Raw genomic sequence first — 25,327 nt, 5'->3', positions numbered from 1 at the left:
TAAATAATGTCAATAAAACATAGAAGCCTTCAACTAGTACAGGAGGATTTATGCTGAAATGCACATGAATCTCAACACTCAGGAAAATAATGATCTTAGAATGTGACAAAGATAAAGATATTGGACTTTTAGGTCACTGTAAGTCAACACGATGTCCCGGAAAGGCATGAAAAGACAACGCGTGTGCGTTCTTGGACTTCTTAAGAGTGAAGTTAAGGTTGATCAGGTCAGCTAACAGTCTGATTTGTGTGTGTGTGTGTGTGTGTGTGTGTGTATGTGTGTGTACAAGCATAAACATCATGCAGTTTCACTGTGTTTCTTATATCTAACAAAGGACATTTTGACACACTGCAGTAGTAAACTATCGGTGAACATAACAATCCAAGTCGACTCCCGTTCAGCTGCTTCTCTTGAGGAAGGAGTTCATGCTGACTCACTCGTTCTATCCTGCCTTACATGATCGCCCAGTGGAGCAGCTAGAAAGCAGCCGGGACAGGTCAACATTTCAGCAGCATGTTTGTGCAAACAGTGTGCTGCATATTATCAATGGAGGGGGGCCTAAGTAAATAACTTACTTTATGTAAAGTAAGAGCAAATTATTCACCCTGCCAGGCGCTCTCTGCATTAAAGACAGGTCTGCATGCTGAACCTGTGGTTCTCTGAAGACGTGGCTCCCAAGCTGGGGTCCAGAATCTCCTTGTTGGGGGGCAAAGTTACCTGGAGTTGCTGAAATTGAATTTGAACATGTCAAAGAAAATCACAAGACGACACCGTCTGTTGGTGAGAGCGGCTGAGCCTGTTTGGCTTCAATGTAATGTTTTTGGCAAATCAGAGATCAGAGAGGACGAGACGCCCTAATATGAAGTTTAATGTTTAGTTGTGTGTTGTTTTGTGACCTACTTCCACAGATGTGGTGTTGTTATGTAGATTTTCTCGTTGTTAATGGTTTTGTGGTGTTGTTATGTGTATTTGCATCTTTAGGTTACATCAAAAAAACAAAAAAAAACAAAACAGGAGCAACTCTGAATCGATGATAAACAGAAAAGCCAATAGTGAAACAAAGACAAACAGACTGTACCCCACATCCGTGATGATGAGGAGAAGGAAGACACACAATCAGATTGTTCACATCTCAGAGTGTTGTATTCAGGAGGGGCCACTTACACAGTCAATGGTAACGGATAGCACAGCCCGTATCAGCGCAGTAATAGGCCTGGCCTCTTTATCTGCTTATGTGTAGAACACGGCCACAACAATAGGCACAACCATCGCATTGAAAATCTATCCGGCGTACTCAGTTCTCCTCTTTTCTTTTTCAGATAGAAACTATTAGTCACCGAAGAAGATGAAGGCGACTTCCGACGCGACAAAAGAAAGAAATGAATTAAAGGAGGAGACACAGATGACCATCGATACACAGGAGTGCAGGAAGAGAGTAAACACCGAGAAAGGCAGGTGGAGCTGAGGAAGGAGGGGAGGAAAGGCGATGGGGGCTTCAGGGGGAAGTAAGAGAGAGAGCAGTAAAAAGCATTCAATAAACACGTCTCTATAGTAACCAAGATGTAATTTGCTTGGTGAGAAAAGGAGAACGATGGAGATTGAGGGAGAGTGATGGAGAGAGGGGAATAGAAAAGCATTTACCATCACTGCTTGAGTCCAAAGCTGTAATTACGGCACTGAGATGCAGCGACATAGACGGGGGGAAAGAGAGCGAAGGTACACACGGCGAAAAGAGCTGCACACAATGTACTTTTACAAAAAGGGAAAGGTGAGGATGAAAAAATACACACAAGTAAAGCGATGACCCCATAAAATTGGCACAGTTGCAAATAAGTGTTGTGGGCGTGTGGAAGAAAGGTGTGTGTGTGTGTGGGGGGGGAGGCATCTCTAGAAAGGACGGAATGATCGGAAAGATAAAAGGAAAAACAAAGTTGTGTAGGAGGCGTCGGCTATTAGTGTGTGGAGAGCTGGTTCAACTGTTCAAAGCAAAAGAGGCGACAATTACGCCGAGTCATTAGGGCAAATAATACAGTTAATTCACCACTCGGATGATAAAGTGGAGAAAACGCAGAAAGAGATTAAGACATATTACTGTGATGAAGATGTGGAGCGAAACGAAAGTGAGGAGAAGGACAAGTAAGAGGCACAGACAAGACTTCTCATCCTAAAGAAGAAATACTCCCATCGTGAGTGACGGACCGGCCAGAGACAGTACGTAACACTCTGGCATATGGCTGATCAAAATAGAAAGGGACCAAAAATAGAGGGATTACAGAGTCGATGGAGAATGGGGCCAGTCCTGAGTGTGTGTGTGTGTGTGTGTGTGTGTGTGTGTGTACTGTATGCGTATACAGTATACAGTAGTTGATTACAGCACTGGCGAGTAGCTCGGTGTCGGTCTGTATGTATGTAGATAACAGGATTAAGAGGCGACTGACACTACTGTACAAAAGCATCTGAGAGAGCAGAGGGAGTCAAGATGAGCAGAGGAGGGACAGAAAAAAACAGAGAAAAGAAAGAACGGCGGACGGAGATGAGAAGAACTTGAAGGCAGACTCCCTCCAGGACTCGTACCTTCACCTCACATCAGTAAACGGCAGAGCTGAATAAACGAGTGCTGTTGATGCAGGCGGACCGAGGAGTTTGGTACTACAGTAGTTATCCTGACAGGTTTGATCAATGATGCTCGATACTGCAGCTGTAGCTCAACTTCTTTGCGTACATGTGCTTTTCAGGTGTCTGTAAGCCGGGATTCAGAAGAATTCCAGGGGGTGAAGTGTGGAACGTGGATGGATGAACTCAGCCTTTTTCCAGCTGGAAGCTGAATCGGCTGCAGTGACCCTGAGTAACAGGATGGATGGACGGAAATATAGCAGAACTTTTCAGTTTGGTTCTTTTTTTCTAAGTTTAAAAGCAAATACATCACTCTGCATTACAAACACATGAACACCCAATGTTGTAAAAAAAAATGGAGAAGAGGTGGTGGTTAGCACTGCTGCCTCACAGGAAGAGCGTTAGTTGTTCAAACAAGACAAAAAGGGTCTTTACTGTGTAGTTTGCATGTTCTCCCTAGCTCATAGGTTTTATATAAAGTCTGCAACTGTTTTACTCTGAAGCTTACTTTACAGTTTTGATGGCTGTACTTTACAGTTACTTCAACAAGCTCTTATTAAAATGTGTTTTAATGGTTCATGCTTTCATACGCTTTAAAAATAAAACACTCCATCCAGAGACCATAATCGCTTTTTAAGTCTTTTTTTTTTATGTTAACCAAGTTACTGTAAAATAATTGCAGCTAATCCCCTCATGATACTCAAGTTAAGACACATCAAGAAAATATGCATTGAAATAACTGAAAGTAAAAAAGCTGTCGCGCAAATATAGCGATGACATAAATAACGCTGCAGCAAAGTAGAGAGAATCAATACAAAAGCAGACTTGAAGTTACATACTTGTGAGTCACCCTGAAAACCTATTTTCTGAACGAGCTTCTTACTACGGCTCGTCATATCCAGATCTTATATAAACAAACAATTTCCTCCCACAGTCAAACTGTTCGGGTGACTTCAGGGAAAATCCCCTTCATTACATTTCTTTTGTGAAATCTCCCCTTCAGCGTATGTTCATGCTACAACAACACATAATGATCCTCCAAATCAGACAGCAGACACACCTCTGTTAATCTAATCTGTTTAGACACTGATAACAAATTTCCCCAAACTTTAAAACTGTTGCTGTTATGCATATCAAAATGAAACAGATCAGCATGGATTCTTATTTAATAGGATTGTGATGTGAATGCATGTTTGATCTGATGAATTAAAAACTCTGTGGTATAACTAAGGATGTTTACCGAAATAAAGTGAGCCAAGGAACAGTGGGAGAAAAAAAGCATTTTACCAGTAATGAGAAGATCAATGACAGCGAAGATGAAGACCGATGGATGGATACAGACAGAAGTGAAAAGAGGGAAAGATTTTTTTTTTTGGGGGGGGGGGGGGGGGGGGGGGAAGTGCTGATAATGATGAATAGCAGGCAGATAGAAGATAAAAACCAACACTGAAGAGAAAAGAAAGCAGAAGGTTTAAGTGAAAAGAAAAAGAGGACGCAAGAGGTGCAGCTGAGACTTATTTTACCCCCCACTGAGTGAAAACACCGACGTCCATCATACAGAGAAAATCCATCAGCCAAGCAATCAAAACGGCTCTTAATCTAGAGCATCATAACTGGAGATTTCAGCTGCTGCCCCCATGAGGTAATTGAGACCATTTCTCTCCTCGATCTAATTCCAGTCAGAGAGGGAACCTGGTCAATTTATAGTCTGCAACAACGGCGCTCGCCGTGGGGCTCGTGAATACTTAAACTGTTGTGTTCTTAAGACACATCCGAATTGAAAGTTAGAGGGTGTCTCGGCGAATGAAGGGGAATAAAATGAATTTTCAATAAGCTTTATTAACCTCTGGCACTCTAACAAAATTTGTTCAGAAACTGTCTGCTTCTATAGATCAATCAAAATGAGGTAGAGGCAGGAGCCCCCCTGCTGAGAGAGCTACTCCTCTGTGGTCTGCTCCACACTTGCTGAGGGAACACAGGCTCACCGGGGACAAATTAGCCACACAGGAGCACTGAGGCATCATGGGAAATTAATGATCAGGACCTCCAGGAAGTGAGCTAATGAGTCCTGGTGCCACATGCACGTGTACACTAAGAGCCACACACACACACACACACACACACACACACACACACACACACACGATAAAAGATGGAGAGAGGAGGCCGAGGAGGGGGTCCTGCAGAAAGGAAATAGCCAGACATGCAGCGGCAGCAGCTAATAACACAAAGCTATCAATGCAAGTTTGTTTGGATGAGCGATAGTGCTGAAGCAAACACACACATATACACATACACTCACGCACACACACACACACACACTTAGAAAATCAGATAATTAGAGAGGACCACCAGTGGCTTTCGCCCATGAGGGCGTAGTGATTACTGTCACTACACCCTCCCCTGGGGCGGTTGACAACAACCAGGGAATTAATACCTATCACAACACACACACACACACACACACACACAAACACACACAAACCTCAGCCACTGAACTGTGGCTGAGCTGAAGGCTGCTCCTCGCAGACAGCAGCCAAAGGGGGGGGGGGCTCCCTGCTGTTATCTTGTGCGTCGGGTTCCTGAATGTGCCATTTTGCACCAGTGTTACCTTGTTTGGAGCAACACGGCGAGACACGGGCCTGAAACAAAGTTCAGAAGGAGAGCAGGAAGGTTCCTCGTTCAGCTGCATGAACTGACTGTTCAGAGGTGCTGCAGAGTCTTGGAACTCACGCACAAGTTATGAGCACCACTGCACGAGCTGCATAGTTTAGTTCCAGGTTCATTCTCTTCGGGAAGCAAAAGCAAAGGTCTGCATGTTCAAGAGCTGAAATTTCATTTGGCTATCTGCAGAAAAGGGGGGGGGGCGGGGTGAGGGTGGGGAGGTGTCCACCCGTGCATGCTGCCCGTCTCCACACACCAGTCGGCGCACCTCACAAGGATTTGCCTTTCCAGTCCCGTCCTCCATAACCACACCCTGGAGGCCTGATTGGTCCAAAGTTTCCCGGCACCGCCCCGGGCCCGGTGCGCCCGCCCCCTCCCCCAGGCGCTCCTCCGCCTGTTGCTGCTGAGCCAGCTGGGAGTTTCAATGGATAATCTCATTTATTACTGTACTGGAAGCCCAAACAATTAATCTCAGGTTCAGACTGACTTTTTTTTTGTTGTAAAGTCTCACGCTTTCATATGGGAAAGATTCAACCAAACATGCGGAATGTGGACACACTCTCAGGACCTTCTGACTTTGGAGGTGCACACCTTCCACTGCGCAGTTTGTGATTTTTTTTCTCCTCTTATTATCTTGATTTTTTAAGCGCCCTCGATGCAGTATGCAAAACTGCAGCAGCACATGACATAGGACCTTGTTCATCAGCAGGAGAACGTTTTTTTTTCTCTCTTTTTTTTTTCCCCCGAATTTTGCTTTTGGGATCTGGTCACCTGCTTTGCGCACCGGCGCACAGAGGCGCTCCTCCGCGGGGACCAGGATGGGCTCCCCGGCGTGGACCCCCGGAGCTCTGCGTGCGTGGAAAGCCACGGTCGTCGTTTTCAACGTGATTTCGGCGGTTGCAGCCAAAAGGCACGTCGTGTTTTGGAATTCAACAAACACAAGGTGAGGGGTGAAGTCAGGAGCGCGTCACTGTTTTTTTTTTTTTTTTTTTTTTTTCTGTGCGCCTTCTGGCTGCAGCCAAAACAACACACACTCACTGGAACAAGGCTGATTCAGTCTGCCGACTTTGCACAAGAAAGACACCGAGCTGGCCCGAACTTGCTCTGCCACGCGCTTACACAACATCCTCGATAATTCCTCCTAAATGAGTCAGACTAAGGTTGAAGAATCCCAGCTATGCGGCAGATCACGTCCTTGTGTACTTAATTGAAGAGGGCGCAGAGCAGGGGTGATTATCTGAGACGCACTCAGGCCCAGGAGCTTTCCCACTGCTATTTGCCCCTAATAAAAATAAAATCTCTGGAAATACAGAGCGTCTGTGAGTTAATACGAGCCACGTTTGCCTGATGACACCTTCTCCTCGCTGCTCTTTATCATAATGACCACACTCTGACCCTGGCTTTCACCTGTCTGCTGCTGCTTGCAGTTGGTGATTATGCTACTTATAGAAAGCCAGAAGTAAGGGTTTCTTCCTAAGTGTTTGTCCTGAATGGGGCCCCAGATAGCATTCTCGGGACACAGGTGTATATTAAAGTCTAAAGTGCTGCAGTGCATAAGCGAAGATGTACTTGGGTAATGGGAAGGTGTGTGTGTCTGTTTGTGAGTGTGCGTAATGGGTTGATTGGGGCCATTAGGCAGGCAGAGTGAGGCTCACCTGCTGATCCAGGTGTTCCAGTCTGGCTAACTGAAGGGTTGAGGTGGGAGACCTGCAGGGCCAGGAGGTCTGCTGCCCAAACAGCGCAGCCTCTTTCCTCTCACCTGCTTATTTTGAGAGGCTCGCCGTCCGTAAAGCCCGATTCCCACTCCACTCTTTCAGATGAATTGCCCTTTTCACTTAATATCTCTTTGGCACGGAGAGCACTTTGTCAGTTACAATTTCGTTTTGCATTTGACATTTGTGAAAACACAAAAATATAATGAGACCACGCGTTTCTTCAAAGACTGTTTTTTGTGAAGTGTCCAGAGCTCCTCCTGGGCCGCAGTCAGCCGAGGCGACGTCCAGGGTGTCCAGGCGGGTAAAACCCGGTCCTGTAATTGGGAGCCGACAGATATGTGGCGGGGAGGAACACTGTGAGGATTAGGAAGCACCTTCTCGTCCCCCAGAGATTCAGGGATGAATGGTCACAGCCTGTGGCGGGCCCACACAGTCTGCCGCAACGCCACACAATCACAATGCCATCAGCCTCATGGTGGAGGGTAACCCACTGTGGCAGAGAATCACTCTCATCAGCAACACCACCCAATCACAAAGCTATCAGTGGAGCCGTGATGCCGTACCAAGTCAAGACTCCCCAGGGCTTAGAGCCAGGACTGCCTCTCCTCTCCTCTCCTCTCCTCTGCTCTCCTCTCCTTAGTCTTCATTGTTACATCCTGCTCTCCTTTTCATTTTTTTGTCTGCACCCCCCCTCCCCTCCCTGCGCCTCCTTCAGCCCCTTTATCTCTCACGACTCCCTCCTGCCCAGTGATGGATATTGGCAGTGTGATTAGTTGAGCTTCAGTCATTTTCCCATACCATATTTTCTATTAGCTGTTAGCCAGCCAGCCGGGTTGTCCTGAGACCTGCAGATGTAGCCGGGCGAGGGGAAGAGAGCTCAGGCGCCGGAGAGCCACATAGTCTGCTGGCTGGAGGCTGCGTCACGCGCTCTTGGCACAGAAAGACCTTGAAATTCTTAAATTATGCATTTCACTTTTATTTTTATTGTCCAAAATATTGTAAGACTTCTAAAATCTAGCCATAGTTTATAGATTGTTTGGATGTACGCAGAGTTTTCCATTGATTGAAAGTGTGTAAATCCTGGGGTTTTGTTTCAGGGATCCGCCTTGCGGACTTCTGAAGTGCCTTTTAGCATCTTTCAGCTCACCGTTTCAGCAGCCTCGATTTGTAACTGTTCTGAATCGGCTCCATTGATCATCCATCAGTGCTGTTCGAGGGAAATTGTCCTGATAAATCCCTTTGAATGCTACCTGGACATTAAACAACAGCAGAAGGACAAAGCTAATGACTACGGCTGCATTTAGCAGCTAAAAAGCCTTATTTCCCCAAGGAATTGATGGAGAACGGAACCGGGCGCATATCGACCGGAAAGAGAGGGAGTTTTGGATTTACATCGGACACGTTGCCAGAAACTTGAGCTGAAACGTCGCTTCATATCTGCTGCGTATGTAGATTAGCGAATGTTTGCTAACGCCACATTTTGACATGCTAAAACGTGAGTGTTGGACTGCGCGCTGTCTTGAAAAGTTTTGTGGTCTGGTGCTAACAGTCTTTGGTTAAATCAGTATTTCTGTTAGCAGCGACACTATGAAACCAGTTGAAGACATGACGGTGAATGCTGGGATTGTGTGTAAAGTAGCTAGCTGGTGAGAGAACAGGCCCTTCTTAATATGGATGACAGAAGATGGTCTTTAGCCATCACCTTTCTCAGCCCGTCCAGATTTATGGTTTTAATGAAGCAAAGGCAGTGAACTGGAGACTGGGGTGGGGGGGGCTCGCTGCTCTGTTCTTTGCCGTCTAATATTCTTGTAACAAAGGCTCAGTGAAACACTTTAACTGGCACACATTTAGCACCCTCCAGATTGAGAAATGGAGCCCCGGAATGGAAGTGATGGACTGACTGCAGGGTCAGCGTTGAACAATGCAGAATGGGATACCCCCGGCCTCCGTCTTTGTAGGGCTCAAGTGGTTCGATTGCCCCCTTTTCAGGATTTTATGAAGAGAGTTTACGATCATCCGTGATTTTATCACCGTGTGTCTCTCAGAGCAATAGCTCCTTATTAGAGGAGAAATTATTTTTTTTTTACTTCCTGGAGCAGTTAAAGGTTAGTAAAATATTATAACCACGGTGCTCGAAGCTTAACTGTGTGGACTTGGGTGTGCTGACAGTTTACCTCTCCCCAGAGCAGCAAGCTCAGACTGGTTTATTGGGATACCAGTCCCTTCTTGTGTGCCACGGTGTGTCTTAAACCTGTTGGCTCCGACTCTTTGCACAGCCCATTTCCTGAAACAACTGCGTCTGCTTCTCTTGCTGCATTCATCCTAATGTATCCACTTATGGTCTGTCAGGAAGGTTATTCAAAGCACGAATACTTTAAGGGTCGGATCACCCACCCCACCCCCTTTTTTTTTTTGTAAGAGATTGGCTGAAAGATGCTTTCCCCGTTCGTGCATGGGCTGCTCATACATCTGTAACAAGAATAAATGTCACCCATACCTGAACCTTAAATCATCTGCTCCATTTCCTTGCTCACCTGTGCTTTTACTCTTATCTGCCATGGGTGGAGGCAAACTTGTTGCAACAGTTCCTTTGGATCACAACTTAAAGCCTCATTCTCTGCTCTCCAACTCTTTCGTCTCCTTTTCCTTCAACTGTTTTTTTTTTTCCTGCACTGTGACAGATAGCAAGATTTCACATTAGAGATAACTGTGTTTCACCATTGGCAGGCACAGTAAGGATATTATAACATTATAACTCGTTTTTCTTACCTTCATCCTGTTCTGCTCACACTTGAACCCTCTCTGCAGGTTTGAACACAGACCTCAAAGCATTTAAGACCAGAGCAGACCCTCTGAACTCTCACTTTCTTTCCCTCTCTCTCTCTCTCTCTCTCTCTCTCTCTCTCTCTCTCTCTCTCTCTCTCTCTCTCTCTCTCTCTCTCTCTCTCTCTCTCTCTCTCTCTCTCTCTCTCCCTCACCCCTCCCGCTCTCTCACCTCCTCAGACAAAGACCGAGGGGGAGCTTGGAGCCAGTGAAGCATGCTTAAATGGTGCATGAGGAGATGAATATTTGTATTGGTTTTCTGTATCTTCATTGAAAGCAGCCCTCATAAGTCTCCCGTGTAATCTCAGCGGTGTTTATGCATCATTTTTCTCTGTGTGCACTCATGAATGATCCAGTTTAAATACCAAAGTAAATCACATTCTGCATGCCGTACCTTCATGCGCGCACAGATCTGATCTGTAAATCTGCGTGGATTGACATGCATGCAGGATACAGTAAAGCGGAAACAGGCTGTGATTGTAATTGTAACTTGTCAAAGACGATGATTGAGTTTGAAAAAAAAAAAAATTCCCTTTTCATTTGTGTGTGGCTGCACTTGCTCTGGTCTGCCTGTGTGTGTACATGTGCGTGTGTGTGTGTGTGTGTGTGTGTGTGTGCACATGCAAATGAAAATATTTCTCGCTCTGTCTGCTATCTCCCCTCTCTCTGTCTGTCTCAGTACTAATCTCTGTCTTCCCCTGGTAAATGATTAACATGGAGAACCTGGCTGAACTATAATCAACAAACCCACAGTGAGGTAATTACCACTTTATTCCCTGTCCTGCTAACAAAGCAATTTCTCTCCCTCCCTCCTTCTTTGGATCTCTCTCTCCAAATCTTCCTCCTCTCTGTCCCTCGCTCCTTTGCCTGCTCCTCATCTGTCATGTGGCTGTATCAGTGTCTGAGTCTCCCCATGTCAATGCCCATTGTCTCACCGGCTCCCGCGCTCACAGCCATGTAGATCCAGAGAGTTGTTTGCGAGCACAGTTGTGTACCTTATCTCCCCTTGTAAACGTGCTCTGCCTGTTTGTTTGTGGTATTGAGTGTATTATCCAGAGGTAAACTGCCGATGAGTTAACTTTGTGTACACTCGAGCTTCTTCGTCTTTGTCAGAAAACAATGCGGGGCGGTGATTTTACTGATTTGTTTGCCTGTGAATTGGCACATGGCACCACTGTTGTTGAAGTTCACCGCAGTGGAACAATGGTTCTGTCAGAGGTGTGAGTCATCGTGTGTGTACTTTCAGACCTGACCTGCTGGATGGCATAAACGGGAAGCCTTTATTTCCTTGCGAGGAAATTAAGTGTGATAAATTTCTTTTCGGGAAAAACAAAACCCGGAAATGCACCAGGATGCCCGCCCCATTAGAAACACTCAAGGATTTGATTCATTTGTGAACTTGCACATTTTTCAGGCTTTTACTAGTTTCACACTTGTCCTCTGCAGGAGAAGTGGCGTCGGCCGGAACAATCTGCTGTTTTGGCCAGCGGTGTGCGGCTGTGGGAACGTTTACCCACCGCTGTGTCGGCCCCTCGTCTAAATAGGTCATTGTTTTGTTTCCACTGGTTAGTTGACTTTAGATGGAGCTGGAGTGTTTGAAGGATAAGGCGTGTTATTGCCTCTGGATGCTTGGGTTTTTGAAGGTGGGGCATGCAGTTGAAGTATTGCACAACCATATCTTTAAGCTTCAAAATGTCAGTTGGCCTCATTTCTTGAATCATTTAAAGCAGATCTTTGCAGAAGCTGGAAATCTGAACTCCTGTATGAAATCAGTAATCCCCCATTTGACTGTTTAGCGATATTTTATGCCACAGAATGAAGCCAGCGTAATCGTTGCACAACAAAAATAATCTTTGCAATTGAAGTGAAAGCAGAGATAGACGTGGCACAGGAAGACTCGGGCACACTGTGTTGGAAATGAGTTTTAGGCAGAGGCCTAGCGGTGAGGATGTCTGTATTAAAATGGATCAGATAGTCACAGTGCAGCTTGGAGCCGTCGGAGCAGACATGGAGTACGAGCATGAAAGGACGGCCGCTCTCTCCTCCTGGTCAGGATATTTAGTCAATCGATACCAATTTAACACCCAGATATTATCATCGGCTTCTCGCATTATCGCCAGGCTGCATATGGACCCATCTCTTTCCCAATTTCTCTCTCCACGCCGCCCTGTTTCGTTGTGTACACACATACATCAATATTAGGTTGCATTAAGCTGTAATAAGTTGTATTGTATGAATGTCTCGAAGTGGGGCGGAACAGCTGTGGAATGAAATGAGGTTCAGTGATGTCTGGGGTTCACTTGGCTCCGCTCAGCCTGGCTTTGGCACAAAATGGCTGCTCTGCGGTGAGCGTGTGTGTGTGCGTGTGTGTGTGTGTGGAGAGGGTGGTTATGGTGGTTACGGCCTGTTGGCGAGCACTGTCCAGGAGGCATTCATTCATTCATTCATTCATGGCACACAATGAGCTGTCGTCCTGGTAGGTGTCGGGCGAGCCGTCTTCCTTTCACATACAGAGCAGCAATTATTCCGACGCATCGGAATATGTAAACTGTGGGAAACTCGGTGGGTCCAAACAAAGCAGTCTGTTTGTTGTTTAGTCGGTGTGCGCATTTCAGATTTGCCCACACATGCCTGCACAGGTGCAGGCAGAGCCATCCAGACACACAACTCGCATGTTCCTATAACCTCGCACAATGCTTCTCCACTCAGCTCAGAAATCCTGCCAAGAGGCAACCTGGGAATTCCCTGAGACAGAAATTGAATTAGTATTGACCCAGGCAGAGCAAAAGGCTGTAGCAGGAACCTGGATTATTGTACCAGACAAGGTCCTCGCCGCCAGGAGGACACTGGGATATGTTTCCATCACACCTGCACTTTTCAAAGGTGCTTAACAACAGCCACTCCAAAAGTTCTTTTTTTTTTTTTTTAATTTAATATCCTTCAAATTGCTGTTGTGCTTCCTGAGAATGATCACCATGCATCGGCTCCTGCAATTAAATCCCTTAAAATTACCCCAGCCTGTGTATGCCAACATTTGTGACTCATTTAAGGAGACGATTGTGTGCAATGACTCACTTGTTTTGGTCAGTAATGAGTCTTCCTGTCATCTGCTGCAAAGAACTCTCTCGTAATTGCTCCGCATGAATCAGTACAACTCTGTTGATCTCTTTTTTTTTCCCACTGAAATTAAATGCATTTATTTAAAGAATATATTACATTGTATATTTGACACGAAGCCGCCATGTAGACTAAATAGATAAATAATGACAAATTGAAAGATGCAGAGGGCGGCACATTTTTTAAAGTCTTTTATTAACATTCTTATATCTTCGCTTAATAGCGTATCATGCACCTTTGCTAGCAGGCTTATGGACTGTCTTTTGCGCACACAGTGTGGTAATGGTTAATACGTGTTGTATTTATGCTTGATGTGCCTCCGTAATAGCGACGTCTGAATGGCGTTCTGCCATGTGCAAGCCACATGATGGACACAAAATAATCAGCTTTGTAGTGAAGTGAATTCCTTTGCGATCCCTGAAGGAAGCGAGGGAAAAGCTGAAGTGGAAGAGAAGCAGAGAAAAGCAATGATTCTCGTGTTTTGCTTAAGGAAGCTGTTTTCTTTGACCTGCCAACTCGGCACTTTGTATTTATTGGTTAGTACTCGCTAATTAAGCCTTCTATTGGCCATACATCTATTCGCCCTGTAGCACGTGTCATTTTTTTTGTTCACGCTGCAGTACAGTGTGTCCCGACTGAGCTGGTGCGAATCCAGAAGCTCGTACGAAAGCGACGGCGACGGCCATCTTCACCCCAGAACAAACTTTGGCTAATAAAGCTGTTAGGAAGTGCAGCTGTATTGAGACACAACGCTGAGATAAAACAGCGTTTGAAAGGGGTTGTGCAGGAGCGCATTATGAGACGTCAACTCCGGATTTGTCTCTTTTTCTCAGCGATTCTTTCGATTGCCCCCTGGAAGTCGCAACAAAAGAGCTTCAAGCAAGACTATCAGGCTTTTTTTTTTTCTTCTTCTTCATTTTATTAAATTATTATTATTACTCACAGCTCCTCAAAAACACCTTGTATCCAGAGAATTTCAGAGGAGACGGATGACAAATGTTGCACTCTGTGGATGTTTTGCATCTGCCGTCTGATTCGGGGAGTCTTCTCCATGGTGGAACAAAAACTAATATTATTTTGGCATGGCTTCCCAGAAGTGTGGTACAGCCTACATTCCAGCCCCCGATGACGTGAAACTCTCACACACACACACACACACACACACACACACTCATTTTGCCTCGGTTTCTTATCGCGCTGGCATAGGGACGCCACACACTCCACAAATGAATATACACAGAGCATCCCTGCTTCTTTTTTTTTATTTTTGTCCGTCCCCCGAGAGGGTAAAGAACATTAGAGCTGCGGTGGAGGGAGTGAGGGATGGAGACGGCGTTAAGGAGAGGGTGGTAGGGAAAGAGTCAACAGATTTCAACTCCCAAAACAGCTCAGGAAGGCCCCCAGGGATGGAGGGATGAGGAGTGAGGGAGGGAGGGAAGAAAGGATGTCAGCAGGTATTACTATCACTGTCACAAGGAGGCGTGAGGAGCGAACCCTCCCTCCACCCCGACCGTTACACACACTCACACACACACACACACACACACACACACACACACACACAGGCCTGTGTACAGGTGTCCTGGACACACACGGAGAAACCCACACTTCCAATAGCACCATTGCCCTGCCTACACTCACACACACACACACACACACACACACACACACACAGAACACATGGCTGCCTGGACTCTGGGGAGACCCGGAGTAGGAATCACGCTGCATTTAGAAGTGACGCTGCTTTCTGGTTTGTGTTACAGCGGAGCAGCTACACCCGATTTAAGAGAGGGTGAAAATAAAGCATCAGATGCTCATCTGAGCACGCTCGCACGCAGAGGCTTTCAGTAACATGATGAGATATGCTTCTGCTATGTGTGTGTGTGTGTGTGTAAGCCTGTGCCAGCACATTTCCACATTGTATTCTTGAAGCAGTAGCCAGCACTGCATAATTTTTGAGAGTGCGAAACTCTTCAGGATGCTCCGTCTCCCGTATTTCTGCCTTTCTAGTTCTGTTTTTCACTTCGCCACCTGTATTCTCAACTTTTCGTCCCAATCAGATGTTCAATCACGCCTTGATAGACTGTAGACTTTAGTACTAACTGTCAACTCTGAAGTTATGTAAGTGGTGTCTACGAACACCCTAAAAAATATATCCTTTTTACAGTCATGGTATATTCTTTATTGTCTTATTTTTACCTCTTTTTTTTTTTCTGCGAGTCCATTTAAATATTTCTTGGACTCTTCTCCAGCATCCTTCTTTTACATCTGTATGGGAACTGCCATCTCAAGATTAATTGGTCCCTGTCCCTGTCCAAAAAGTGTGTTTTGTTAAATTCATCACAAATGATCAGATGGTCGTAATTTACAGTCCGAGAGCCGTTGGAGCGGCGGTGGTTGTATTTTGTGCTGAATGGAGAAGGGGAAATAGCCTTGTCCCAAATCTCCATAGCTGTGGCCTTGTAGCAGGAGAACTCATGAATCTCATTGCTCCCCTATTCAGCTGAAAATGGAGTTCCTGTACGCAGTGCGCCTCTCAAAACACTGGAGCGGACGCTCCATGTTTATGATTGTGGGATTAATCTGCGCGCTCTCCTGCAGCACACCCAGTGACAAACCCCTAGTCATGAAAGTCACAGAACTCCCCACTCACTACTTTTTTTTTCTTTTTTTTTTTGACACAATTAAAGAGGGTCCCTGATGGATTTGCCTTCAGAGCAGAAATTTGTTTGGCGCCACATCCAGGGCGCATACTTGATTACCAAACAAGTGCGTGTTTGCACCTAAATCGCCCCTGGTTTACACGGACCTGCGCACCCGCAGTGGCACATAAAGCACCTCCTGCGTGTTAATCCTGTCATTTTGGGTCATTGGGGTTCATTACTTAAAGTAGCGACCAGTCGTCTTTAATCCCAAATTAATCAGTTAATCCCGGTCCTGTGTCAGCCTGTTGTTCACACCGTGTTCGCCTGGCGTCTGCACTTCTACTCCTGACCCTCGCCGTTTCCTTCCTCTCTGCTCCTAAATCCCCCCCCCCCCCCCCCCCCCCCCCCCCCCCCCCCCCCCCTCCACTCCTCTTATTGTGTCTGAACCTTTCATCAGTGTTGTGGAACCCGACTGGCCTTTCTAAGAAGTTCAGAGCTCTCCGGCTTCAAGGCAGCCACTGGCATCAACTTATATCAGCCCAAGTGTCACAGCCAGGCATTAATTTTTATTTACATGCTTAGAGCTCACGTGCTGAAGCCGAACAAACTCAGCTGAGTTTTTTTTTTTTGTTTTTTTTTTAAACACAGATTTAGTCGTCAGTTATAAACAATGATCCCATCAAGTGTTACGAAAACACAAAAACATGTTGATTTGGGGTAAATACAAGCATTAGATGACATTAATATTACTGAGCAGTGGTCTTTCTCTTCCATCTAAATCGTACAACTGTGACATGTTTTTTTTTCTGATCGCATATTCCCACCAGCAGTTTTTTTTTTTTTTTTTAATTAATTTTTTTTATGTTGGGCCGGCATTTGGCTTCATCTGATTGATCATATAAGGTAATATGCAGAGCAAGAAAACACTGTGCATCAAAAATATCTGTATGTATAATGATCCTACATTTACTTTTTCTTACATTAAAACAGATATCTGGACGTTTTCAAAAAACGGACATCTTAAACTACGGATTGAATCCTGTGACTGTGCAGTTTCAAATATTTGTGAAAATCTCAAAGCATTGGCGATCATAGATCGAGTTTACCTTGTCCTCATTGCATTTGTTTTGCCCAAAACTCTGTTTAAAATAGGATATCTTATTCGCACTAAATATTTTTACTCAGGAGTCCATAGAGAGAAAGTTTCTTCTCTAAAGGGAAGCGTAATTATATTGTTTTAGATACATGTATATCCGCCATCACCCCATCATTATGGTTTAAAGAAAATCACATCTGTTCTTTTGTACTTTCTTGTTCACTTCAGAATCAGTACTTTCTTAGTTTACTTAAACAAGTTAAATCAGTATTTCTACTTTTACCAGTGTATTTTTTTTTTTTTTTCACTTTTACAGTGGAAAGATGTGAGGAATCGTGTTATTTCTGTTGAGCGGAATACAAACCTGTTTCAGAATAAAAAAGAGATATGTAAGTTCTTGGCTTTTTTTTTTTTTTTTTTTTTTTTTTTTTTTTTCCTGACTGGCGTTTGGCAGCCCTGGAAGTGTCCTGCCTCTGGTGTGAATATGTGTTGGTGTGTGTGTGTGAGGGCGGGGTGGGGCGGCTGGGTGGCTGTGCGTGACTAGAACAGGACAAAGCTGGCTGCCTTGAGGGGGAATAAAGGGGACCTTCCATACCCCCGACGCGCAGAGCGATATGAATCTTAACCGTTGTGACGGAGAAAGATGGAGAGGGAGAGAGAGGCGGGGATCGGCTGCGAGGGGGGAGAAGGGGGCAGTTTAGACTCCTGGGATTCCAAAGCAGTGACCGTGAAAGTGCTTAGATAAACAGAGAGAAAGACAGAGAGACGGTGGGAGGGAGGGCAAAGTGGGCAAAATGGTGAAGGAAGAAGCAGTGGAGGGAGGAGAGGACGAGAAGGTGTAGCCACGCTGACGGGCGGGGGGGGGGGATGAGACCTGGAGACGGGGTGAAATCCAGCAGATGGAAGTGAAACCAAGTATAGAAGTTTTTAAAGAAGTTCACCAAGAGTCAGAGGGACTGAAGGGGCTTACTCTATTTACTCCTTCACTCCCAGACCTATCCAATCTCTTCCTCTCCATCTTCTCCATCCCTTTCTCTTTCCATCTGGCTAAATAATTCAGGTCGGCCGGGTGTATTGGGGCAGCTTTCCTTGACGTGTCTTAAATGTGTGTGTGTGTGCGTGACTGCCTGACTGATGGACGGACGGACTGGAGGAAAAAAAAAACCGCTGCCGTCCACCTGCCCATTCCCCGGCTTAACAACCCACCGAATAATCACAGCGAGGGAGAGCGAGAGTGAATACACACCTGGGATAAATGGTCTGTAGTGCCGATCCAGCACTGACCTTCACATCAAGAGAGAGAGAGAGATAAATACAGAGTACACAAATGGGAAAGAAAGAGTGTCTACAGCATCAGAAGTGTGACCCACTTTGAAAATGATGGATTCTCAAAGCCAAGGCTGATTTATTGGCTGGGCGGATTTGCTTTGCGAGCGCCCTTTTCACTGTGGTGAGTGTTTCGGAGTGAATGTGTGTGTTTTAAGAGGTGTTACTTGCGTGTCCTCCTTAACCCACTTACACAGGTGGGCTGAAAGACCTGAGACGCCGATAAGTGTAGTTAGACATGGTTAAATAATAGATGAGGGTGCAGAGCTTGAACGGCTGAGATGGACTCGGGCTGGCAGAGAAGAAACATAACGCAAAAATATCAACAATTTGTCCAGTAATGGCATCAACGATGCGCCTCTCACAGTGGAGGCGTTAAAATTACACCAGTGGAAAATGTGAAATATATTTACTTTGTTTACAGTTGACATATAAACGCACCTTACAAACTTTAGTTTTTTAATCAGCTTTGTGTACAAGAACATGTGTCACCAGAGCTTTGAGAATAAACAAATGAGCACAATTTAGAACAACTTCAGATGAATCAAAAGAGGATATTTATGAATACGTAAATATGTTTGCCTGGCCAATATTTGATGCAATTAATGGATGAAAATACTTTGCTATAGCCCATGCTGATGTCTTGAAACATTTTTTTGAATTGATAATACTTATACTCTATAATACAGAGAGAAAGTTGCAAATTGTACCAACTTCAGCTTGAAGGTTTTTTTAAATGGACCTAAACAAGTTAACACGTCACTTTCTAATTGTTCATCAAACTCAACGGTGGCAAAACAAACACGTCTCAAAAATTAGAAGGCGACATCACACTTCATTTTTCCATAAATCTATATGTTTTCACTTTGAATCAAAGTGTTTCACTAAGTTGCACAGCAGCACTGAGGGTCGCTGATGCAGCAGTGAAAGCGATCACTGCATTGAAGTCATGCTATAAAGGTGAAATGGTAAAAACATGCATGCTGAAGGCTGCAGTGTGTGTGTGTGTGTGTGTGTCCTGAGAGGAAGCAGAAGTCTGAAGAGAAACACCTTATCTGTGACAGATGAGATCTGCCGGCAGATCGGTCAAGTTATTTGTTGAAATTTTTTGCATGCAAGAGAAAATATGAGCTGCGAATTCTAGAAATAATTTTTGGACATTTTATTTAATTTTGAAACATGGTGTGACATGTGTTTAAGAAAAAAAGTTATTGGCAGTTTCTCATGCTCTCCTTCACTCGTCCGGCTCGCTGTACGTTGACACTCTTAATCCAGCTGAGTTACACCAACAGCTGTAAATCTTGGAGAAGCTGTAAATTAGCTTCTTATTTTTTTTAAAGTTATTCATCATCAGAGAAACTGCTCCAGTGGCGCCCTGCACCATGAGCCTTCCTATACATGCTGTTTACTCAAGCATTACCTCTAATTTGCCTACACCCTCTTTTAAAACACTTATCTCCTCTGGTAGTGTGTAAATCCAAAGAGTCCAAGCAGGAACTTGAGTACATAAATGCAAAACAAATGATATTGACACAGTGGCTCGGCCCAGCCGCCTCTTTGTAGCAAATACATTCTGATAGCTATTATGAATAGTTTGAGTCATGGATTTTTTTGCGTCCACCTATCGTAGCCTCGGCTTGTCGCTCCACCCTCCCCCCACCCCCCCCCCCCCACCCCTCGGTGCTGCCGGTGTCGGAGCGCTGAGGTGCTGTAGCTATATTGAAGTTTATGTATCCGAGCCTGGCACCTGTACAGATCAGGCCTGTATTTACGCTGCAGCTCGATTTAGACGGCAGGAACATGGAGAGCACTCATTACTCTGAGGTTTCGGCCGTCCGAGAGAGGGATGCAGGGAGAAGACGGATGGAACCGAGGATGGATGGGTGGGGCCATTGGCTTGGCACCAATCCCAGCTCCGGATTGGTGGTTGTCGTGGCAACGGCACGTCTGACCTTATTTACCCCCTTCCACAACCCCTCACTTTTTCTTCTTTGCCGCACACACTTTGCTCGTCACTTTTTTTTTCCCCCCTGCGTGAACGGTGAAAGTCCTCGTCTCGTGTCGTTTTCGCCTCGCACTAATCCCTAAAAGTGTGGTCGCTTCCACGCGGAGCAGGTGAGAGTCCAGCGCAGCAGCGCTGGTGGGCACGATGAGGCAACGTTCTGGCAAGCAGTGTTTCTAGTCCGAGAGCAAAAAAAAAAAAAAAAGGAGCCATAGACAGCAAGACGGCGCTCTCGTCCATTTACGTTGTGGACGGTAATTTCATACCTCCTAGAAAAGTCACTGGAAAGCCTATTTCAGGATCGGACTGGACCACACATGGAGAATGGCGCCTATGCATGAGGGAGCGCTGTCCGAAAGGGTGGGGTGGGGGTGGAGGGGGTGATGGTTTCTGCAGACCTGAAGCCATATCAAAATAGTTTCCGTGAATTGGTTTCCATACTGATGGGTCCTGTTGGCCTGAATCGTGCGATTCTCCTCAGCTCTGCCGACCGCGGCCGGAGATCCTGTTGTGCTGCTGAGTCCAACAGAACGGACACGCATACACTCACCGAGGAGGGCGTGCGCCGTAACAGGCATAAAATAGGGTCTGTCTTTACTCGAGGATGAGAATCCTTAAGGCCGGAAGAGGCCGGTGTGTTTTTGTGTGTGTGTGTGTGTGTGTGTGTGTGTGTATCTGTGTGCTTTATCTGTAAATTGATAGGAAATGTGAGTCCATGTGGCAGCCTGCTGACCCACACAGTTTGAATGAGGAGTGGAGTGGTGTGAATGGCCCGTGCCTTCTGGTCATTTAGTGGAGCCTGCTGGGCAAGAAAGGTGCAACCAATCACTTCAACAGGGTGACACACACACACACAGACACACCACACACACACACATACATATATATATAATGGAGTGCATTGTATGGGTGAGCGTTATTCTATAGGGGAATTTCAAAGAATAAAAGTGTTTGGTTTGTCTCCTGGTGCAGGGGTTCCCTGAGGAAACTTGTTCGCAGAGGTAGTAAACCACCACCGAGATCCTAATGCATATTAATATGAGTGTGTGTGCCCAGAAACTTGCATGTCAAAAAAAAAAAAAAAACACACACACAGCTGGAGAAGGGTAGAAGGGAGAATTTAGCAGGAAATTCCACATACCGTCCACATTTGGAGATTAGGAGTCATAGCAAAGAAAGCAAAAGGTCTGGTGTCGACCAAAGATACACTTCCTGCTGACCTTGAAGGAAACGCATACACACGCGTGCGCACACACACACTCCTGCGTCGGCGTACCAAACAGGAAAGAGTAGATAAGCACAACAGCTTGCTCCCCTTAAGTCCCTCTTTCCCCCCGGTGAGGAGCGGCCGATCGCCGTGTTTGGCCGCAGTTTTGGTGACACACTGAATCTGAAAAGGCGGGGTCGGCGGAGTGCTGGGGTGTGAGAGAGGGGGAGTAAAGGATTTTTCAGTTCAGCCAGCTGGGCAGGCGGGATGATGGGGGGCCCCAGATGGTCAGAAGTGGGGGGTAACTTCCTTGTTTGTGCGCGTTGAGGGGAGTAAAGCACCAGGTTAGACACAACACTGCTGTCTGGGCTCCGGACGCAGCACGGCTTTGTGTGGGCGTGGAGGGGGGGCAACATTAGGTGAACGGGGGGGGCGTCCTTGTTTTCTCCCGTTTTGGATGCGTTCAGAGGATTGAGTTGAAAAGAACAAAATGATGAGCAGGTTTGAGCCTTGTAGATAAAGTCGTTCTCTGCAGCTCTTCTTCTGACTCATGCAGAATGATTCTTTTTGTTTTTCCTTTTGAAAACAGGATAGCCTGTGGAGTGAGAGGTCACTGCAGCGTTGTCGGCCTCAAGAAAGGAATGTTCTCTCTCTCTTTAGCTATCCGTGTCATTCCGTTCTCTCTAATGTACCACCTCTTGGCTCTTTATGCCTTGAAATCTCTCGCAGTTTCTATCAATTATTTGACCTGACTTCACATCGCTGCTGGCTCCATAAATACATTAACATGTCAGGATCTGCTCATCGTCACAAGTTTCGTCTCTTTCCAGTCACAGAAACGTCTTGGTGGGGAGGTGTGCTCACATCACAGAAAGTTTTCTTCAGCCTGTTTTGAGTCAAAAACCTGTGTCAAGTGATGTTTGCTCATAATTCCTTGTTATTCTGTTTGTGGACATATCCCGAGGGAGGTGTAGAAAGTCTGCTCATAACTGGTGGGATCGATCACGTAGTGAGCGCTGCTAATTGGCGAGCTGCAGTCAGAAGCGGGAGAGTCCTGCGTTACGCTCGCCATCCACTACAAACTCGCTCGCCAGCTAACTCCGTCGCTAATAAACAATAAGTTCAGGAGAGTTCTCTGCACCATCATCTCAGCAGGTGGTAAACTTTGCAGCTCATAGAAGAGTTTTTACTTTAGTACAGAGCGAAGTTCTTTTATATTTTAATGCAATATCTGTATGATTCAGTTTTTTTTCTTTCCTCGAGGTCACTGTAAGCTCGTACAATTTTGTACACTGGTACAGTTCACAGTTGTTAGACAATTTGCTCGAAAAAACAAACAAGACCATGGCCTGGGTTTACATCTTTATATGGAGTGTGAATCTTTCTGTCATCTGGGTCGGTGTGACCCGTTCTCCTTATAATTACACGTTGACTAAACGCTACACCCAAAACACCGAGCCGCCCCGTGTGTTAAAGTCGTGGTTGAGATTCTTGCTCGCCATGCATGATATCATCTCCCATGTGTCGAGCTCCACCCGTCTAGAAAAAGAAACAAACACCACCAGCTCGCCGGCGTCCTCGCCGGGCGCGCCAGAGTTCCCCGGGCTTTCGCCAGCGGTGTTACTGCCGCAGCCGCCGGAGGAGCCGGAGCTGTGTCATGCTATGCCCAGTGGAGGGATTGTAACCGCGGCACGCTGTGCCCAGCCAGCGCAGTGCCAAGAATTAGTGGTCGCCCTGTTGGGATCGACCACGGAAGAACTGAGGCTCAACCAAGCCTTGTGGCCTCCCGTCGTCACTGAAAGGATCCAAAAGGCTTTTTACTGTGGGGTAGTTGGCGTGCCATCACGACCACGGAGGCGAGTCAAACCTTCTGCAGACACACACACACACACACACACACACACACCATGCGACTTCTGCATTTTTCCAGTTTAAGATAAACTTGCTGTTAGTTTGGCAGTGGAATATTTCCACCCCCCCCCCCCGCCAATGTTTATGTGTGTTACGTTTACTAAGAGCCTCGGTGTATTCAGGATGCGTCGGATGCAGCTGCTGAGCGAGATCTAGTATCTGTTCTGTATTCCTGAAGCTGTGTTGCAAGATTGTTGCTCCTTTAATTATTCTCTCATATTAAAGGATCAAAGGTCTCTGCCACAGTCAACCCCCTGCATTTCATTATAACCGCATGCACACTGGCGCATGTGTCCGTGCACACACGTCTGCATCTGCAGGATATTGGCTGTGCCCATTTTTTTTTTTTTTTTTGAATTTTGAATGGGACTTGTAGTGATTATAAAAGGATAAGTGTTAGCCTTTTCAAGTTTCCCACTGAAGAGCCCAGCGTGTTCTCTCTGATTCGGCTCCTTGGTGAGATTTTTCTTTATCAACCTCGAGCTTGCGCCGGTCCTCAGAAGGGTGTCACTGATCACCCTATGGCGTAAGGGATGGAGCATGTTTTATTCTCCTGAAGTACTTTCATGTCCCGGTGCGAGTGATCGTGTGTTTGTCTGAAAGTGTGTGTATTCACACGCAGTGAGTGTGTGCGCTGCTTTTTTTTTCTTTTTTTTTTTTTTTTTGTCGTTGCCCTGTCCCTCCGCTCTGGCGCTGGACCCGGCCAATCCTGCTTTGCTGCTTACAGATAGGCTGCTCCTGCGCTCTGTTCCTTGACACCCGCGGCTCCTCCGTGCTCCCATGATGCCCCTGTGCTGTCACCACTCCTGCTGCACGGTGGCTGGCAGGAGGGGAGGATGCTGAGTGTAATTAGGGCGTAACCAAACCTACCAGGACCGGAGCGGGGGAGAGGGTGGAAGGAGAGGAGGGAGAGAGGAAGGAGGCTGACAGTTTGACATCAGTGCAGCGCACCGACTCTGTAATTGCCGCCGTGCATATGGCGCAGGCCGAGGTGGGAGGCTTGTGGGAGGGGGGCGTAGAGGGTGGCGTAATAAAGGATAGAATGAAGTCAGAAACAGGAGGGAGAGTGCAGGGGAATGCAGTCTGTGAAGCAAAAGATGGAGAATGAGTGGATGTCATAGGAAGAGGGTGAAGACGAGAGAATAGAGGAGAAGAAAGAGATGGAGCAAGGGAAAAAAAGGGCCGGAGCGGCAGAGCAGAGTCTTGAGGTGAGCGACGTGTATAGCAGGGGTTACAGCGTGTTGACACAGCACACATGTGTTATTACATGCACGTACATACACACACGCGCACGCGCCCGTGCGCTCTTCTACTGCTGGTGCACCTAAGTAAACATCTCAGCGCCTCAGAGGGGCCTTGGAAAGCACGACAGGTAGTATGAAGTGTAAACAGACTGGTGTGTGTGTGTGTGTGAGAGGGAAAGAGAAAGTCTTTGTGTGTGTATGTGCTTACAATGTTCTCTTAAGCAGACAATCAGGCACTTTTGTTTGGCTGTAATTAGCACACACAGGTAATGGAGCTATCGGACGTTGCTGCCTACACACACACACACACACACACACACACACAAGATGGGTATCGATTAGCAGTGTGTGTGTCTGTGTGTGTCTGTGTGTCCTGAGTGAGAGATCCTGATCGATTATGTCCTGTCCTGTTGATAGATCGCCAATTCTGCACGCTAGCTATTGAGCACGAAGCAGCTTTGGTGAAGCCTGCCTCCAGGGCCTTACCTGCTTCCCAAGACACACACACGTACACACACACACACACACACACACACACACACACACACACACAGTCTCGTATTTCTATCCTCGTGGGGACCGTCCATTGACTCCCATTCATGTCTAGCCCCTAACCCTAACCCTTACCCTAACCCTAACCCACACCACAACAAAGCCTAACCCTAAAGAAATGTTTTTGCACTTTTACTTTTTTCAGTAACAACAACATGGTCAAGAAAACACTGTTTCTCCTACTTAGGACCGGAAAAAGGTCCCCACAAGGCACGTCGTTCCACGTTTTGCTATCCTTGTGGGGACATTTGGCCCCAACAAGGATAGAAATACGAGAACACACACACACACACACACACACACACACACACACACACACACACTTCTGCTGTTCTGCTCCATTATCTCACATAGAAATACAGGCTCAAAGTTAAGAGGCAGCAGGGTTTTTTCCCCATTTCTTGGCCATGCT

The 25,327-nt window shown here is 46.2% G+C and overlaps 1 protein-coding gene across 1 annotated transcript in view; it reads left to right on the top strand.

Annotated features, from left to right (window-relative positions):
• The first annotated feature begins 5,706 nt into the window (after window positions 1-5,706).
• Window positions 5,707-25,327, top strand: part of efna4 (ephrin A4) — a 33,840-nt gene continuing 14,219 nt past the window's right edge. The window contains exon 1 of the mRNA XM_030103018.1: window positions 5,707-6,220. Within this exon, the coding sequence (XP_029958878.1) occupies window positions 6,096-6,220 (125 nt within the window). The 5' untranslated portion in view covers window positions 5,707-6,095. The remainder of the gene's footprint in view (window positions 6,221-25,327) is intronic.

Source organism: Salarias fasciatus, chromosome 11 (assembly GCF_902148845.1).
Source record: "Salarias fasciatus chromosome 11, fSalaFa1.1, whole genome shotgun sequence".
Lineage (NCBI taxonomy): Eukaryota > Metazoa > Chordata > Actinopteri > Blenniiformes > Blenniidae > Salarias > Salarias fasciatus.
Note: the sequence above shows the minus strand (reverse complement) of the source record. Positions and strands in the feature narration are given on the sequence as shown.